The sequence below is a fragment of the Camponotus floridanus genome, unplaced genomic scaffold, assembly GCF_003227725.1.
Source record: "Camponotus floridanus strain SB8 unplaced genomic scaffold, Cflo_v7.5 scaffold152, whole genome shotgun sequence".
Classification (NCBI taxonomy): domain Eukaryota; kingdom Metazoa; phylum Arthropoda; class Insecta; order Hymenoptera; family Formicidae; genus Camponotus; species Camponotus floridanus.
Genome location: NW_020229273.1, coordinates 194,738 through 213,680, shown reverse-complemented (window position 1 = coordinate 213,680; position 18,943 = coordinate 194,738). Strand labels below are relative to the sequence as shown.

General features: G+C 29.6%; 4 protein-coding genes across 12 annotated transcripts; 3 read left to right on the top strand and 1 right to left on the bottom strand.

The window, feature by feature from the left end:
- The first annotated feature begins 1,047 nt into the window (after positions 1 to 1,047).
- Positions 1,048 to 6,165, top strand: LOC105254269 (trifunctional enzyme subunit beta, mitochondrial). The gene is made up of 7 exons (XM_011262824.3): positions 1,048 to 1,221; positions 1,572 to 1,740; positions 1,899 to 2,274; positions 2,418 to 2,592; positions 5,132 to 5,412; positions 5,587 to 5,892; positions 5,999 to 6,165. The coding sequence occupies exons 1-7, from the start codon at positions 1,170 to 1,172 to the stop codon at positions 6,041 to 6,043; spliced, it is 1,404 nt and encodes a 467-aa protein (XP_011261126.1). The 5' UTR covers positions 1,048 to 1,169; the 3' UTR covers positions 6,044 to 6,165.
- A 53-nt stretch (positions 6,166 to 6,218) lies between these two features.
- LOC105254267 (exosome complex component RRP41) lies at positions 6,219 to 8,375 on the bottom strand. Its single transcript, XM_011262820.3, has 3 exons — positions 8,159 to 8,375; positions 6,703 to 6,996; positions 6,219 to 6,619 (listed from the first exon to the last, which is right to left on the bottom strand). Exons 1-3 carry the CDS (start codon positions 8,330 to 8,332, stop codon positions 6,263 to 6,265), a joined length of 825 nt encoding a protein of 274 aa, XP_011261122.1. The 5' UTR covers positions 8,333 to 8,375; the 3' UTR covers positions 6,219 to 6,262.
- Positions 8,376 to 8,391: 16 nt separating this feature from the next.
- Positions 8,392 to 17,612, top strand: LOC105254268 (crossover junction endonuclease MUS81). 9 transcript variants are annotated; one of them, XM_025406724.1, is made up of 12 exons: positions 8,392 to 8,668; positions 9,116 to 9,611; positions 9,687 to 9,900; positions 9,982 to 10,194; positions 10,264 to 10,377; positions 10,510 to 10,708; positions 14,078 to 14,339; positions 15,734 to 15,853; positions 16,064 to 16,154; positions 16,868 to 17,004; positions 17,223 to 17,355; positions 17,437 to 17,610. In XM_025406724.1, the coding sequence occupies exons 2-12, from the start codon at positions 9,121 to 9,123 to the stop codon at positions 17,482 to 17,484; spliced, it is 2,022 nt and encodes a 673-aa protein (XP_025262509.1). In that variant the 5' UTR covers positions 8,392 to 8,668; positions 9,116 to 9,120; the 3' UTR covers positions 17,485 to 17,610. The 9 variants fall into 9 exon arrangements, with proteins under 9 accessions (XP_025262509.1, XP_025262507.1, XP_025262506.1 ...); XM_025406722.1 differs by having other exon boundaries at positions 8,392 to 8,692; positions 17,223 to 17,612; XM_025406721.1 differs by having other exon boundaries at positions 17,223 to 17,611.
- Positions 11,266 to 13,180, top strand: LOC112637307. Its single transcript, XM_025406730.1, has 3 exons — positions 11,266 to 11,601; positions 12,748 to 12,867; positions 12,993 to 13,180. Exons 1-3 carry the CDS (start codon positions 11,458 to 11,460, stop codon positions 13,131 to 13,133), a joined length of 405 nt encoding a protein of 134 aa, XP_025262515.1. The 5' UTR covers positions 11,266 to 11,457; the 3' UTR covers positions 13,134 to 13,180.
- Positions 17,613 to 18,943: the final 1,331 nt, after the last annotated feature.

Sequence of the window (18,943 nt, the reverse complement as noted above, 5' to 3'; positions counted from 1 at the left end):
AAGATGGATCAGGAAATTTCTAAAAATCCCTAATCGATGGCCAATGAAATTCGACTAAATTCGCCATTTTGCAAATTTATTTTTTCTTTTTCTTAAAAAAATTTAACTTGATTTTTTACTGAAAAAATCCAGTAATTTCTTGTTGCTACATTTATTATTTATTTTTTTCTCTGCATATTTGTTATTTAGCTTTGAATAAATATAGCTCTACAAATTTTTACGAAATTAGCAGATGCACTGATTGGTTATCGGATAGAGAATTTTCAGAAAATACGATTTTGCAGACAATCAGTAGGTCCTCTTTCTATTAAGTTTAGAGTTATATTTTATAGCCATCACAAAAAATAAATAATAAATGTAGCAACAAGAAATTACTTGATTTTTCCAGTAAAAAATTAAGTTAAATTTTTTTAAGAAAAAGAAAAATTAAATTTGCACAATGACGAATTTAGTCGAAATTATTTTTGGATGTTTACGACAATTAATCGGATCTCTGATCGAACTGAGCAGTGGTACTCAGCGATAGACTTCCTAAATTTCCCTAGACTAATCCGGATCAATGATGTGTCTCTGAAGTAATCGAATTAGATTAACAGTCATCGAAAGAAATTGCGGTCGAGCTGATCGAAAAAATTGTGAAAAACATCATAAGAAATTATAGAAGATACTTTATTATTCTTTTAATTAATATATCTTTATTTATTAAATATATATTAATAAACAAATGTATTTTACTAGAATAAGATGTTTTCTATAAAATAAGAATAAGTTGTTAATCTAATTCGATTACTTCAAAGACACATCATTGATCCGGATTAGTCTAGGGAAATTTAGAAAGCTATCTATCGCTAAGTACCACTGTTCAGTCTGATCAAAGATCCGATTAATTGTCGTAAACACCCTTTAATTAAAACGTAAGCATAAAGAAATCGACCAATCACGATCGAGTATTGGCCCCTCCAAGGGGCCAATACTCGATCATGATTGGTCGATTTTTTTATGCTTACGTTTTACGTGCTTATGAAATTTTATGTGTCATGACCATTATACACATGTCACATACAGGTCATAGTCCAATACTTCGGCTCGACTAATTTCTTCGAGATGTTGGCCAGTAATTGACGTATCAAGTTTGACTGAGAAAAAGAAGTGTGATACACGTAAACAAAATGCTTTCTCTCGTGAAAAATTGCGTATTGGCAAAACAAGGAGTAAATTATGGTATGGAAAATAATTTTGATTTATTACTTCATTAAATATAATTAATTAAAATAAAGGAAAAAATATAGACTATATGATTATTATTACTATATGATTAGTACAAAGTCCATTTACGTGATAGAGAATAGATATATATTGCGACTATATTTTTATAATCATACGAAATAATTATTTTTTCCTTGGAGCACAAAATTATGCGATGTTTATTTTTGTTATATTTTATAATGTAATCATAACAATATTTACATCTGGCAAACTTAAATATTTCATATGTTTGAATTAGTGTAGTGTTTATTATCCTGATTCGTATATTGCTTTAAGATTTCTAATTATATCTTTGATATTTTTAGCGGAAACTCTTACCCGTTATTCTGGAATTTTCACAAATAAGACTTATTCTACAAAAGGTGATGGCTCAAAAAATATTGTATTCATCGATGGAGTTCGGACTCCATTTTTACAGTCTGGAACTCAATACAAGAATCTTCTGGCATATGAGCTCGCAAGACATTCACTGGTGTAAGTTAAAATCCAATAATACATGATTTATATATTGTATTCAGAAAACAACTTTTATACCTGTATTTTATTTTCTTTTATTGTTAATGTTTATTCCAATTATAAGGATAATAAAAATTATTACTTACTATTTTAAAAATTATTATTTACTATTTTAGGAGCTTGCAACAGAAAATCGGGTTCCCTAAGGAAGTAGTTGATTACATCGTGTATGGCACAGTAATGCAAGAAGTCCGAACTTCCAATATTGGAAGAGAAGCTGCTCTAACTGCAGGATACAGCGAACATACTCCTGCGCATACAGTAACAATGGCGTGCATTAGCAGTAACCAGGCTATCACTACTGGCATGGGTTTAATCGCTTGCGGTGTTTTTGATGCAGTTGTGGCAGGTGGAGTTGAATTCATGTCGGATATTCCCATCCGTCATAGTCGACGCATGAGATCTTTGATGCTGCAAGCCAACAAGGCGAAAACTGTAGGAAACAAATTAGCTCTTTTAGCAAGCATTAGACCAACCTATTTTATACCAGATGTAAGTTGCATCTTTATTTCTGAAGAAAATAATGCGAGATTATAATGTTGCACGTTTTATAATAAAAATATATTTATTATAAAATTAATACAACCTTTCTCGTCCTATAAATGTTCTTTTTATAACAATTTACTTCTATGTAGCTTCCAGCTGTGGCAGAATTTTCAACTGGTGAAACTATGGGACACAGTGGGGATCGTTTAGCTGCAGCGTTCGGCGTGACACGCAAAGAACAAGATGACTACGCATTGCGTTCTCATACTTTAGCCGCGCGAGCTCAACAGCAAGGATTTTTGTCGGACGTAACACCTTATAAAGGTGCTTACATTAATATTTTATTATATTTATATTTATTATATTAATATTATATTAATATTTTATATTAATATTTTATAATTTATTATTATATTAATATTATATTAATTATTATATTAATATTTTACATTAATATTTAACATTAATATTTTTTTTCTCGTTTAATTCTTTCAATATTATATATATATATATATATATATATATATATATATATAATATTGAAAGAATTAAACGAGAAAAAAAATATTAATGTTAGCAAATATAATAAAATATTAATATAATAAATATAAATAAAAATAAAATAAATAAATAAAATGAAATATTATAATAAATATAAATAAAATGAAATATTCGACCGGTCCGGAACTTTTGGGACACCCTGTGTGTATATATATATATATATATATATAAAGAGTGTCCCAAAAGTCCCGGAACGATCGAATATTTGATAAACTATGCACTTTAGAAAGAAATGTTTCAGACAAAAGTTGTAACTTGAAAGGGGCCATCAAATAGTGGCAATGATTTGACATGGGACTTCATTTGAAAGTCACGTGAAGATCACCGTCAATTTCTTAAATGGAACCCCCTATTTCTTCATCGAGTACTTTTCGAGTTATGAGGCTTGAAATCATTTCTTAATTTTGCATAAACCGTAAAATATCTAGTAAAATATTCATTTCTCGATTATCTTACTTTAATACATTTATGTACAAAATAATGAGAGGTATCAATTGGTGTAAAGAAAACACATAGTTGTTTTAAAAAAAAATATGTAATTGTTAATTGAAAAATACTCAATGAAGAAATATTTAATTATAGTGTTTTGGAAAACTCTCGAGATAAGCTACACGAATATGTAATAAAAAATAGGAAGTTCCATTTAAGAAATTGACGGTGCTCTTCACGTGATTTTCAAATGACTCTCCCATGTCAAATCATTGCCACTATCTGATGGCCCCCTTCAAGCCATACAACTTTTGTCTGAAACATTTCTTTCTAAAGTGCATAGTTTATGAAATATTCGACCGGTCCGGGACTTTTGGGACACCCTGTATATACATATATATATATATATATATATGTATGTATATATATATATACACATACACACACACATATATACACAGGGTGTCCCAGTTATCTTTCGTCATTTTTCAAAGACAGATTCTTCAGATCATTTGAAGACGATTTTTCCTCAGCGAAAATGTCAATGAATCATCATTTTTTGCATGTTCCCGATTTTTGTCATCATATATCTTTGCAATTAAGTCTTAAATTAAAACTCAATTAAAGTAAACTCTATTTAAAATTAATCAAAGAATGCGGTTTTGTTAATATTTTATTTCTACAAAGCTTAGTTTACGAAAAACCTCTTATTTCCAATCACTTATAATTCGAAAATTATTATGCCTCGACATTTTCGTTGAAAAAAAATCGTCTAGATGATCTGGATCTGTCTTTGAAAGATGACGGAAGATAACTTGGACACTCTGTGTATATATATATATATATATATATATATATATATATATATATATATATATATATATATATATATACACACAGGGTGTTCCATGACTGAAGGTTCATACTTTAAGGGCGTGTTGCTGATGCCATTTAGAGTAAAAAAAGTCTAATAAACATATGTCCGCAAATGCTTCCTGACAGAAATACAAGCATTGAAAGTTGATATGTGAAATATTTTCTATTAGTCCGTTATTGTTTACATTTTTATCAGCCTGATATTTATATTTTCTGTTTACATTTTCGGTTAGTATCGTTTAGTATCGTTTACACTTTCGATCAGTCTAGTATTTATATTTTCTGTCAATCCGGTATTACATTTTCTTTTAAAATTAGTAAAATGTTTTCAAACGAAGAATACGATTCTAAATGTCTTTCTTTTTTTAAATATTCAACTTTCAATACTTGTATTTCTGTTAGGAAGCATTTGCGGACATATGTTTATTAGACTCTTTTTACTCTAACTAGCATCAGCAACATTCCCTTAAAATATGGGACTTTCAGTCATGGGACACTGTATATACATAGTGTGTCCCAGACCACCAGTACATCTCTTTTAAAATGAAAATAAATAGCTTTTATCAAAAATCGCGAACAATTTTTAAGTAAATCGGATACGCTGTATCAAATGGTGATATTTTCAACTTTTGATTCCGACCGGAAATACGCCATCCGGATCGGAAGTTGAATTTTTTTAGGAGAACATGGTACTTTTTATTACAGATTCGAATTGTACGTGAAAAAATAAGAAACTTTAGTATCAAACGTTTTTTTTGAACGTGCCTCTGTCAATCTTAAAATTGACCTTAAATGTAACTGTGATGAAATAATGAACTTCAATTTTAAGATTGACAGAGGCACTTTTAGAAAAAAAAAACGTTTAATACAAAAGTTTCTTATTTTTTCACGTACAATTCGAATCTGTAATAAAATGTACCCTATGCCCCTAAAAAAAAAAAAAAGAAAAGAAAAGAAAAAAAAACATATATATATATCATATTTAATTTTCTTTCAGTACCGAACGTTGCCGAAATTGTTGACAAAGACAATGGTATTCGCGTATCTACAGAGGAACAGTTGGCAAAACTAAAACCCGCATTCGTTAAACCTTACGGAAGTGTCACTGCAGCCAACGCGTCTTTCTTGACCGATGGTGCATCCGCAGCGTTAATAATGAGCGAGGACAGGGCTCTCCAACTTGGTTTAAAACCCAAAGCATATCTGCGAAATTTTACTTATGTATCCCAAGATCCAGTCGATCAGTTGCTTCTGGGTCCGACATATGCAATACCGAAGGTAAACAATTATTAAAATAAATTAAATGAAATAAACAATTATTATTAATCTCAATTAATAAATGTACATATATACATATATGATTATATATAAAGTTATTATTGATAAAATATCTCATAAGATTATCATAAGATAAGATTTATAATTAAAATAAATAAAATAAATAAATTACAGGTTTTGGATAAAGCAAAATTAGGCATAAAAGATATAGGAGTATGGGAGGTACACGAAGCATTCGCCGGTCAAATCTGTGCTAATCTGAGAGCGTTAGATTCGGATTTATTCGCGCAAAAATATTTGAATAGGAGTTCAAAAGTTGGAATACCAGATCTGAATAAATGGAATGCTTGGGGTGGATCTTTGTCGATCGGCCACCCGTTTGCTGCTACGGGAGTAAGATTAGCGACGCATACTGCGAATCGACTTATCAAAGAAGATCAACAATTCGGACTCATCGCGGCCTGTGCTGCTGGTGGACAGGTAAATTAAAAATTTATGCATAATATAAAGTAATTTTTAATATCTAGTAATTTTTGTATTATAAATTTTTTTTACTTTTTATATTTGTTAATATTCAATTTCGTAGGGAGTTGGTATGATCATGGAAAGATATCCTGGTGCTACAATTTGATCTGGTTTTTAAAAGAAATGAAACTGATGTCTAAAAATATAAAAAACAAAAATTCTGAAGGAAAAAATATTTTTTTACTGGAGAGAATAACATATAAGTGATCATCCAGTATTGTTACTGATTTTGTAAGAAAATAATTTTGTAATAAATTATTTACATATACAATAGATAAATTAAATTGTAAAATGTTACAGTGTGAGATATATTGCTCCTTTCCTGCTATTCGAGTGAGTTATGTAGAAAAGAAGGCAGTAGATTTGCGGTCAAATGATGCCTCACACCACCATCCAGTATTTCCTTTATATCCTGGCAACCTTGTAATGCGCGTTTCTTGAGCGCTTCCAAACGTGACAAGTGTAATCTCTGTCCTGCTCCATGTGCTACCACTATCAAACCACTTCCATCTACTTCAACTTCGTTATTTGTTTCTGGTAGAGCTACAACTGACAAGGTAACTCCTGGTGAACATTCCTCTACAAAATTCGCGTCTAATACTCCTGTTGCTAGTGTCTTATCTTCCTCTTCTTCTGTTGTCAGTTTGTTAATAAGAGATACGGTACAGCCTACAGCATAATTCTGTAATAAAAAATTTATTTTGTAAATAGTAATATAAAGTTTGTATTCTTTAAAAAAGCAAATATATTTTTTTAGATATCAACCTTAATTGGAATTCCAGCATCAATCAACGCAAGCGTTGATGCATTCACAGATGCGCAATAATCACTACCGTCTACTTGCAAAACTTCTACAAAAATATCAATTTGAGAGCGTGGATATAACTCTAAGTGTATTATAGCTTCCATCGCGTGGCGTAACTGAGCCGATCTCTCTTGAGACTTCCAATCCCCTCTGGGTCTTCGCTTCCGTTCTCCAGAGGTGAAACTAAATACAGCCATACTGTACTGGCAATTTACGAAAGCTTTTGTACTATTTCTTGATATGTTGCTTTTTGGCTAAATCAAGAATATAGTAGAAATATATGAATATTATATAGTTTAACAACTATGTAAAACTATTTTGAAGATCTATATTCATGTTTTATATTGGAGACAGGAAAGAGTATGAAAGAGAGAGAGAGAACACAGCAGAAAAGCTACTTGTACAGTGGACCAAAAGTCTAGATAAAGTCGAATATCTCGTATAGAATGCATTTTAGAACAAAATGCTTTAGACAAAAGTTGTAAGGATTAAAAAGATGTATTTAACTGTAATATCCATTTGACATTGAGTGGCGTCGCCAAGGTCAGGGCAGGATCAACTTGAATTTTTTAAATGGAGCCCCTATTTTTCATTTCATATTCTTGTAGCTTACCTCGAGAGCTTTCCAAAATACTATAATAAAATATATTTTTCTCTTAAGTACTTTTCGATTTATGAAGCTTGAAATTATTTCTTAATTTTACATAAATCATAAAATATCTAACAAGATATTCAATTTTCGATTATCTCACCTTATACATACTTTTATGTATAAAATAATGAAAGGAATCGATTGGTGTAAAGAAAACACAAAGTTGTTTTTGAGAAAAAATATGTAATTTGCAATTAACAATTACATATTTTTTCTCAAAAACAACTATGTGTTTTCTTTACATCAATCGATTACTCTCATTATTTCGTACAGAAAAGTATTAAGGTAAGATAATTGAAAAATGAATATCTTGCTAGATATTTTATGGTTTATATAAAATGAAGAAATGACTTCAAGCCTCATAACTCGAAAAGTACTTCATGGAAAAATAATTTATTATAGTGTTTTGGAAAGCTCTCGAGGTAAGCTACAAGAATATGCAATGAAAAATAGGGAGTTTCATTTAAAAAATTCAAGTTGACCTTGCCCTGACCTTGGCGACGCCACTCAATGTCAAACGAATATTACAGATAAATACATCTTTTTAATCCTTACAACTTTTGTCTAAAGCATTTTGTCCTAAAATTTTTCCATACGAGATATTCAACTGTATCCAGACTTTTGGTCCACCTTGTATATTGATGTAAGTCTTCTTAATTCTAAAAACGTTTTTATTGCATTCATAACTTAACTGAAATGTCACGCATTTAATAATTAACGTGCTTTTCCAAATACAATTATATGCATTTTAGATTAGTCCAAACCTGATGAGGGCCATATACAGCGGCCAAAACTTTCGTGTTGCCATGCTCGATGTAGGCACTGCCGTCAGCTTGACCAAACACTCCCATTCGCAGGCGGATCTGTCTCAATTCCAACGCCCGTCTACCATCACTTCGCAACCCACCTTGACTGTCCTCCTGATCCGGATCCGTCATTTTTCTCTCAATTGACGCTACGAATAATCAGGCACAGTGGACCCAAAACACGTGGCCCGCGCCCCCATTCATTTATTTACAAACTAGCAGGGGATATCGAACGTATCGCGCATGCCCATGGATATCGATATATCGAATGACAAAAAAGAAAGTGCAAAGAAGAAAATATACAACTTCATTTGATTGAAAAAAAATGAAAAAAAAAGAGAAAAATTCGCAGCCTAATTAAAAAGTCCGATAATGATGTATAACGCATGTGTCCAGATGATGTATCTTGAGATATATATTTGACAAATGTCACGTGCGACAAATGTCATTGGCATGTCTGTTCCCGAGGTTATCAATTCCGTGTCATTATTAGTAAACAAATATGAATTAATTCAAGGGATCATTGGAAATAATATAATCGACGAAAACTAGCCAAAAATTTTTTGTTTATTGATTACGACGTTTCGACCATATGCTTGTGGTCCTTTTCAAGTAAATAAGATCAAGTGACAGATATAAATCATAGTGTTGTAAAAAGCACAAGTCACGTTTGCACGATCATTACATCTTAATAAATTAAAAAATCGAGAGATAAAAACGATGTGTCGGTGTGAGACTTCGTCAACGAACTGATTTGTATCTATAAATTTATATCAATAAATAAACAAAAAATTTCTGGCTAGTTTTGGTCGATTATATTATTTCCAACGATCCTTTGATTAACTGACTAGCAATATTAAGATAATTATGTTCATAATTTATATTATTATATGAATTAATTCGTCCAACTTGCAGACATCATGAAGAGGATCAAAATCGTGCCGGACAGGCCCAATCGCCAGTTCGAGACCTGGTTGGAAGAATGGAGGGATCATGCGATGCTCCGAAACTCCGAGTTGTGCGGCCAGTTCACGAAGGCCTTGGATTCGCTCAAGCGATACCCGCTACCGTTGGAATCCGGCAAGGAATGCATAATCTTGCAGCATTTCGGCACAAAATTGTGCTCGATGTTGGATAAAAAATTGGAAGAGCAAAGAAGACACGAATCCGTTAAAACTATCGTTGATGCGGACTGTATTACTGCGTCCAGGAAGCAACTTCTGGATGACAAGGTTGTTGAAACGCAGGAGAAAACAGCAAGAGTCAGACAAGCTAGGAACACGAAACAGAGTGCACCGAAAAAATTGGCAAATATAGATGAAATTGCATCAAAGGAAAACGGCAGACAAATTTATTTAGAATCTAATGCCTTCGATATTATATTATTGGTGGACACTCAAGAAACTTGTGGGTGAGTAATTAAAATATATAGTCAACTTACGCTGTTACCTATAAAAAGCTTTTAGCTATATGCGATTTGTTTCAGTGGAAAAACAAAGCCTCAACATGATGCTACGCTTATGGAATTGACGCAGTTTGGTGTGTTGTTTGAAGTGCGTCGTTTGAAGATTGGCGATTTTATGTGGATTGCCAGATGTAGAAAAACGCAAGATGAATTGGTTATACCTTATATAATAGAGAGAAAACGAATGGATGATTTAAGTGCGAGTATTACGGATGGAAGGTTTCATGAACAAAAGGTATTTGTTAGGAATATAATTACCTTTTTGTACCCTTGTTTCTGCAGATTTAATTATCTGTTTGTTAATTCCATACTTCAGTTTCGATTGAAGCAATCTAAGATTGAGAATCTTATGTATATAGTGGAAAATATTGACAAGAATTCCCGATTTTCCATTCCACTTCCATCATTGTTACAAGCTTCTGTAAATTGTTTAATACAAGATGGTTTTACTGTAAAATATACAAGAAATCATAAAGATTCTATGTCGTATTTATCATGTGTGACAAAGACTCTAATTAAAATCTACAAGGTATGTAAGAAACATTATAATTGTGTAGCACATATATATCAATATAATAAAATTATAATTTTATTTTAGGATAAGAAGCTTGTTGGATGTAAAAAAGAACGTCTTCTTCAGACTAATAATTTAGATAGCACGATACGCCTTATGGAATTCAAAGAATTCAATAAAGCATCTTCAAAACAAAGAGTAAGTATTAGAAATATATATTAGAAATTTTCAAAGTAACGTAAATAAAATTTTCTCTCTCTATTTCTTTCTTTCCTTCTCTCTCTTTTTCCATGATTTTCCATTAATATTCTATTGATATTCTTTTTTTAGAAATTTAAAGTAAGCGAAATGTTTATTCGCCAACTATTACAACTGAAAGGTATGTCTGTAGACAGAGCAACAGCAATTGTAGAACGTTATCCTTCGCCACAGATTCTGATCATAGCTTTAGAAAATTCTGTTAATGGTGAGCAATTATTGGCGAACATTCAAGTCGGTGATAAAAAACGCCAGCTGGGATCTAGCATCAGTAAGACCGTTTATCAACTTTACACGACAAACGAGCTGAGTTGACTAATAAAAAAAAATGCACATTCGAATATTATTTCGTTTATACTCATCCCACTTGTAAATAATATTCGACAATCTTCGAATGCACATTTTCATCGCTATTATACATTAAAATATATCTTTCCTAGGTATTCAGTATGATCCTTTTTATAGAATTGAAAAATTATTATAATAAAAAAATTGAGGCGTAAAAAGAAAATATTTTCTCATGACTCTCTAGTTTTTCTTAAAAGTCAGAAAATTCATTATAAAGAAGTGAGATATCTTTTATACAATGTAGCACATTATCACATTATCTTCTATAAAAATAATATTCAAGCCGTAATGTTATTCGAGAAATAAAAAGGAATAAAAAGTCTGGGAAATAGCGAAAAGTTAGAAAATTTATTATAATAATTTCCTGATTTCCAGGAAAAGGAAGAGAAAATTGCGTTACATCAATTCTTTGTGCTCGTCTGCGTTTTTCTCATGGGTATAATACTCGAAGAGGTGGATCGATGCTATTAGCAATTTAATACAATTGCGGAAAGTGTGAATATGCGTATGGCAAATGAGAGAGCAATTTGCGACAATTTTATTCTCCCTTCACTGAGGGAAGTGAGAAAATTTTTTCGCGTGAAATATAGCACCGGAGAGGGAGGCAATTATGACATATTTTTTTTCGCGTGTCCCTGACTTTTCTCAGTCGTCGTCGGACCCCCAAAGCAGATGGAATTCTCCTTAGATCGGTATTACAAGTTGAATCGCCTGCTGTTGTCCGGAATCGGACTATGGCCCTATCAAAGTGCGACAAACGCTTGGATCCAACGAGTGTTCGCAATTTCGTTTATGATCTGGGGCGTAATCGTTCAGGTATCCTGATATAAAAAATCTATACTGTATTTTGAACGTTTTGAATCTTTTATTGAATTTTATCCACTTGAATATTCATATCTTAATTTAATCGATAGACATAAATTTCTATTTGTCCTACAATCCCAGGTAGACAGTGTTTGCTGGTATCTAGATAATAAAATTATCTAGATAATCATAGATAAAGAAATGGATCATCTTTATCTTTAACTAGATGAAGAAATCAAAAGACAAAGTATCTTTATCTTTATCTTAGATGAAAAATATATGTCTTATCTAAAAATTGTCTAAGATGACGCTTTCCAAAAATCTAAAGCAAGTTTCTAAAAATCTATCTAAAATATCTAAAATATATTTTTATATATTATTATTATTAATATATTATAAATATATTATAAATATATTATAAATATAAATTAATAAATAAATATTTATCATATCATTTATATACTTTTTTGTTATTATTTAAATATTCTTTAGGAAAAGAGAAAGAATATGTGTTTATGATTTTAATATCCCATTTAATCTGTGTCACATTTTTTACAAATATTTATAGTCTTCTAAAATAAACAAAAATATCTAAATAATTATTTAGATTATCGCAATAATTATCTCATCTTTCATCTAGATTAAGTAAAAGCAAAATCATCTTTATCTCATCTAAGATAAATTTACGGATTTTTATCTTTATCTCTATCTAGATAATTTTGAAATTATCTACAGCAAACACTGCAGGTAGAACATGAAACTCATAATGACATCAATATGACGTCATCATGATTTTATTTATCACTTAAAAGTTTCCTAAACAAAAATGATTAAAAAATGAGTTAAAGGTGACAAAAAGAATCATAAATTTTTAAGTTCAATAATCGCATTATATAATTTTAAAAAGATTATGTTGCTTAAATATAATTAAAATATACATGAATAATTAAATAAACAAGTAATTGCGTAATATATATAAAAAATGATATTAATAAGTTACCAAAACATTGCCAAAAGTATATCAATTGAGATCATTATGATTTTTCTAAAAACTTAGGTGACTTTTAGGTGACGTCATAATGAGTTTCATGTTCTACCTAGGATGGCTTTCTTATAAAAAAACAAAGAATAAGTAATGGAAAATAAATGCTTTTCTAGATAGCTAAGATGTGTATGTCAGAATTAACAATGGATTTTACACTCGATTGTTTGCCCATTCTCATCCCTAATATTGGCATACTATTGCAATTTATTGATCGTATAATAATTAATGACAAAGTAAGAAATATTATTATTTAATATGAACGTTTCTGTGTAACTGAACAAAATGTAATATAATAAATAATATCGTTTTTTCTCGTTACAATATGACTTGCGAATGGAATGAGTGTTTTAATTTGCAGCTGAAAAGTTTACTCGATCATATTAAAATCGATTGGGAACGCACCCGCTCTCGGAATGATATTAAAATTATGCGAAAATATGCAGCGAGCGCAAGATTAATCACGATATTATTTTCGTGTAAGTGGAATCATGGAATCTGAGAATTGCAAAATGCAAAAGAATCATGCAACAAAATGTTTAATAAAAAAAAATCCTTAAAAATAATTTACAGTAATTTTCCCTTACAAAATCATTTTTCAAGTATTTAAGAGTAATTTTTAAACTTGATATAATATTTGAAATCAATTTTACATTGTAGAAATATTACACATAAATTCTCCCTAAGAAATTAAAACGCATTTTATATTTATTCAGAGAAACTTGATTTTTAAAATATTTAAAATCAACATTAAATGAGAATTAGGATTTCATAATATTCGAGAAATTGATATTTTATATAATCATTATCATATTATTATTTATAATAATATTATAGATAATAATATAATAATAATAATATTATTATCTATAATATTATCGTTTCTGCACTGAGGGAAAAATTTTTTTAAATCAAATAAATTTGTTTTCTTGAAACTTTTGCTTTAAATGCAAGGAATTGTTTATTTCATTTAAGCAAAAGCATTTAATTTTAATTAAATATGCATGTTATATTAAGTACATTATTTTAATTTATATATTTTTTATATTTAAATATTATTTTCGTAAAATATATACTATAATTTATTAAATTAAATATATTATTTTTTAAAATTAAAAAATTTAAAATTGTTGGGAATAAAAAATGCATTTTAATAAATATTTTGTAAAATTAAAATAAAAATATTTAATTAAAAATTATATTTTTTTAAGCATATATATTTTTTTAAACTTATGTAAATAAATACTTAACTTAAGCAAATAGACGTTTTGAATACAAGTAAATACGATTAGTGACCCACCGAATAAATAGCTTTCTTGAGTTAACTAAAATTTTTTTATTTCAATCATTTTTTTCTCAGTGTGATATTTCATTCAGAGAATAATTGTTTTTAAATTTTTTGTCGATACGTAATTGATGAATTTTAATTGACTTTATGTTTTTCAGTTTATACAACGATGGGTTTAAGTGTGTATATCTTTATCACGATCCTCCCGCAAATTCTCGATGTATTTCTACCATTGAACGAGACACGTTCGCGTGAACATCCATTTCGCATGGAGTTTTTCATAGATGAAGAGAAGTTCTTTTATCTTATTCGAATTCAAATGTATCTTATAATAATATTAATGATGGTAACAATTCTTGCGAACGGGACCGTGTTCGTTGTTTACACGCGACATGCCAGTGGAATGTTTACTATACTAGGGTACTGCGCTTTCTTCTATACATTTTTAATATTTATAAAATGTGAATTTTCTTATATTAACATTACTCAACATTTAATATATTTGCGATCGTGCTTAGCTCTTGATCAGTTTTTAATTGTGAGAAATAACTATTATGCATAATCACTAAATGCATAATTATTTTCATATTCATTAATTATATGAAAATATAACAACACTGGAATATATAATATATAACAATAATTTAAAAAAATGTATATAATTATACAGGGTGTCCTATTTTAATGTCCCAGCCCAAATAATTTTCTTATGTTTAATTTTAGAAAAAGATGTTTCAGACAAAAGTTATATGGTTTCTAGGGGGACATAAGATGGTGCCATTAGTTTGATCTTGAAGAGTCACATGAAGGTTACGTGAAGATCATTTTGAATTTCTTAAATAGAACACCCTATATATTTTTGCATATTCTTGTAGCTTATCTCGAGAGCTTTCCAAAACACTATAAATAAATATTTTTTCATCAAGTACTTTTCGAGTTATGAGGCTTGAAATCATTTCTTAATTTTACATAAACCATAAAATATCTAGCAAGAAATATTCATTTTTCGATTATCTTACCTTAATACTTTTATGTACAAAATAATGAGAGAAATCAATTGGTGTAAAGAAAACATACAGTTGTTTTTAAGAAAAAATATGTAATTTGCAATTAATAATTCCATATTTTTTCTTAAAAACAACTGTATGTTTTCTTTACACCAATTCATTCCTCTTATTATTTTGTACATAAAAGTATTAAAATAATCGAAAAATGAATATTTTACAAGATATTTTATGGTTTATGTAAAATTAAGAAATGATTTCAAGCCTCATAACTCAAAAAATACTTCATAAAAAAATCTTTATTTATCGTGTTTTGGAAAGTTCGCGAGATAAGTTACAAGAATATGCAAAAATATATAGGATGTTCCATTTAAGAAATTCAAAATGACTTTCACGTAACCTTCATATGACTTTTCAAGGTCAAATTAATGGCACCATCTTATATCCCCCTAGAAACCATACAACTTTTGTCTGAAACATTTTTTCGATTTTTCATTATTTTCCGAAATATTTGCCTGGGGAAATTAAAATGGGACACTCTGTATAAGTTAACGTTGAACAAAGAAGTATGGTGATCAATCAGAAAACATATATAATACTGAAAAGATGAACCTGCTCACAGATATGAAGGATTCAATCCAGGAAGAGATAAATCCACTCGTGTATCCGTTTTATTTTAAATATATTAATATAATTACATTGCATTAAAAAAAGATAGATTTTCTGAAACGTGTATTTATCTCATCTTGCATCTCTCTTGCATTGAATCCTTCACTTAGAATTACGTATTGCAAATGTATTGTTTTGTAGGAACCGCGCAGAACATTTATTTAGCGAACGTTCCTCCAAGTTTGGGCGATCCAACCGTAGGACTGAAAAAGAATACAGGAACATTGTTCTCTTTGTCGAGGATCATCGCAACGTTATACAGTTAGTAATCTCTTTACAGTAATGTTGATGTCTACAAGATAAATACAAAGTGATAATGATAAAATGAGAGAGATATCTCTTCTCGTTTCTCTTTCACAGGTACGTTCTACACCGAGTAAATATGTGACACACTGCAAGTACCAATTTTTCTTATCGAGACTAAGACTTGATCACATTTTATTAATCCGCCAACGTTTTTGCGTTACTAAGGTTTGTGGACGTTATTCGATCGAGCTACAGCCTTAGCCTCTTTGGTGAATATTTGTTCTTTATGATTGTGATAGGCCTGACACTGGTACAAGTGAGTGTTCTACACATTAAATTAATTAATCTATAATTTTCTCCGTACGCGCGTGTAAGTAAAATCGTTAAACGAAATTAAGGATGTTTTGTATGTACAATCCCAGCAAAAAGTAGTTGAAAATCAATATTGACAAATATATCCACTTTTGGTGTATTTTGGAATATTACAATTTGATCTTAGCTACAGTGCAGAGATCTATTTTTTAATATTTATTGCGTTTTTACTGAAATATTCCGAATTTTGTTAATCGAAATGATTAACTTTTAGCAGAGAATTTCGCATTATGACAGATACATGGCTAACTTCATTGAATTATATTTAATATCTTTTTAACCAGTTAGCACTCGTATAATATTATTTGACCAAATATTTCGTCTGTATCTAAACTTTTACAAATTTTAAACAAATTCTGAATATTATTTCCATGTGTTTTTGTTATTTGAATCGATGTGGTTATACATTTTCTATAAGAACATATGTCAATTCGGTGTAAATTAAAATCCTTATAATTTGTGAATGCTTTAGTGAATCGATTTAAAAATTGTATTGAAGATTCTAAACATATGTAAGGACATTCTGTACAATTTTCATTAAATTCTCAATATTTTGAAAATAGGTACAAAACATTCTTAACTTGCAATTTGAGAAAAAAAGAACTCTGAGAAGAAGCGATAAAAGACAAATCAGTGTAGTCGAACGTTGTTGTTTAGATAATTAAATTCTCCGGATTATCAGATCGGCCAATTAGATCTATAGCTTTCATGGTCGGACAATTATTTTATCTGCTTATGTTTAGTTATATGGGTCAGCATATAATTGACACAAGTATCGAGTTGTCCACGAAGATGTGAGTATCGTGAAAAAAACGCGTGAATATTTCGCACAATTTTAATATATTCATCAATATATCTACACGCACATTTTTTCGCGCTCGTTTCACGCGCGATATTTTATGAAACGAAAAGTGTTTATATATAAACATATAAAAAAAATGTTTATAAAAAATGTTTAATGTGTTTATATATAAACATAAAAAAAACGCTTTAATCGACGTAAACCTCGTAGATATTGCGGAAAATGGCACAATATGTCTGTGTGGAAGCAAAAAATTATGTTATTCATTATGATAAGATGTATGCGAGCGGTTTCCATTAATTCATACAGTATATATACCCTGAGTTTAGAAACTTTCGCAATGGTAAGCAATATCGACGATATATCCACGATTATAAAATGTTCTCCCTTTCCTCGATAATGTCACTGCGACTTTTGTTTCAAGATCGTACAATCGGGCATATCGATTTGCATGCTGCTGATAAGTATATGAGACAAAGAATTCGTAAATAATACGGAAATAGCACCTAATAGCGTTTTTGTATGTATTCGATATACATAAAATCATCACAATACATCTTTTTTTACGTTTCAAACCCAAAGAGAAAATCGCTCCTCATTTTTCCCATCTTATTCGAATACGCATTTGCGAAGATAGCCGTTGATATCCAAGAAACTATTCCCTCTTCCCTGTGCGTAATAATATAAATTATTTACATAATTTCGCGCTTTGTCACGCGAATTATATTACGAGCTATAATTGCAAATTATTTCTTCATACGTTTTCGTTTCTGACGATCGATCCATAAAATTATCATGCGTTTTCTTCAACGCACTTTTCCTCAAGATATACATAACACATTAAAACAATTTAAGTGTAAATGTGCAGTGTAATACAAATATGTCTACCATTTTCTTTTAATTCTAAACAGAAAAAGAAAAAGAGAGAGGGGGGGGGCAGCACACAAATTTTTATTAAATTATATTTATTTATTAAATTATATTTAATTTTTATCAAATTTTTATTAAATTATTTATAATATATAATTATTATATATTATATATATTAATAATTATAATTTTTATTAAATTATTATTTATGGAAAGATTTTCAGAACTTTTGAAAAATAAAACATTGATCATTGAAATTGCAATTAAATTGCGATGATAAAAAATGAACATAATAAAATAGTTTTACTTACTGCATGAAAGCTTTCGATGGACGGAGCTGCGATATTCTGGACCAGCAGTAAATCTGTATGATGACACTGGTTTATTCATTAAGAGAAGGACTTTTTGATGTCTTTTCGAAATGTAATATCAATTTATTCTGCAATTGAAAGAAGATTAATTTTGATTTAAACGAATAGTGAAAAATCAAAAAATAATATTTGTCTTCACATTTATAGAGAGAGAGAGGGGGGGAGAGGGGGGAGAGAGAGAAAATCAAAATGCAAGTTACATGTGTGCAATTATTGATATCATTTCAATAAATCACACCATAAAAAATATAATGACGTGACAAACTTTTCGATTCATTGAGGATTTCCTCGATATTTCAAAATAAAAAAAAGAATTAGACAAATATTATTTATAATATTTGATTATGAAAATACTATAATAATAAAAATACTATAAATATGATAACGGCATATGTATTCTTATATAGATTCGATCACTATAATTTAGTGGAAATTGAGTTTGAAATCGGTAGCTCACTAAATATTGCAGATGATTGTAAAAGAATAATGATGCAGATTTTTCAATGATTCTTCTTTAGACGAACTATATATAGATGCAACTATTTATACATTTTTCTTTCAACTCAATCAGCATAGATACAACACAGTAATCGTGAGAAGATAAATATGTGTTTTACCTGTATATATTTCCTTCTGTGTCTGCATCTTCATAATTTCTCATTATAACTTTCTCCGCGAAGATTTATACTT

Bases quoted from the DNA above. Each gene is read 5' to 3' on its own strand.
- LOC105254269 (XM_011262824.3), top strand. From the start codon at position 1,170: ATGCTTTCTCTCGTGAAAAATTGCGTATTGGCAAAACAAGGAGTAAAT. The intron at 2,593-5,131 runs GTGCTTACATTA...ATTTTCTTTCAG, and splicing joins GGACGTAACACCTTATAAAG to TACCGAACGTTGCCGAAATT. The intron at 5,893-5,998 runs GTAAATTAAAAA...TCAATTTCGTAG, and splicing joins CCTGTGCTGCTGGTGGACAG to GGAGTTGGTATGATCATGGA.
- LOC105254267 (XM_011262820.3), bottom strand. From the start codon at position 8,332: ATGACGGATCCGGATCAGGAGGACAGTCAAGGTGGGTTGCGAAGTGAT. The intron at 6,997-8,158 runs GTTTGGACTAAT...TTCTTGATTTAG, and splicing joins CTGTATATGGCCCTCATCAG to CCAAAAAGCAACATATCAAG. The intron at 6,620-6,702 runs GTTGATATCTAA...TTTTTATTACAG, and splicing joins ATGCTGGAATTCCAATTAAG to AATTATGCTGTAGGCTGTAC.
- LOC105254268 (XM_025406722.1), top strand. From the start codon at position 9,121: ATGAAGAGGATCAAAATCGTGCCGGACAGGCCCAATCGCCAGTTCGAG. The intron at 10,195-10,263 runs GTATGTAAGAAA...ATTTTATTTTAG, and splicing joins CTCTAATTAAAATCTACAAG to GATAAGAAGCTTGTTGGATG. The intron at 10,378-10,509 runs GTAAGTATTAGA...TTCTTTTTTTAG, and splicing joins AAGCATCTTCAAAACAAAGA to AAATTTAAAGTAAGCGAAAT.
- LOC112637307 (XM_025406730.1), top strand. From the start codon at position 11,458: ATGGAATTCTCCTTAGATCGGTATTACAAGTTGAATCGCCTGCTGTTG. The intron at 11,602-12,747 runs GTATCCTGATAT...ATGCTTTTCTAG, and splicing joins TCTGGGGCGTAATCGTTCAG to ATAGCTAAGATGTGTATGTC. The intron at 12,868-12,992 runs GTAAGAAATATT...TTTAATTTGCAG, and splicing joins GTATAATAATTAATGACAAA to CTGAAAAGTTTACTCGATCA.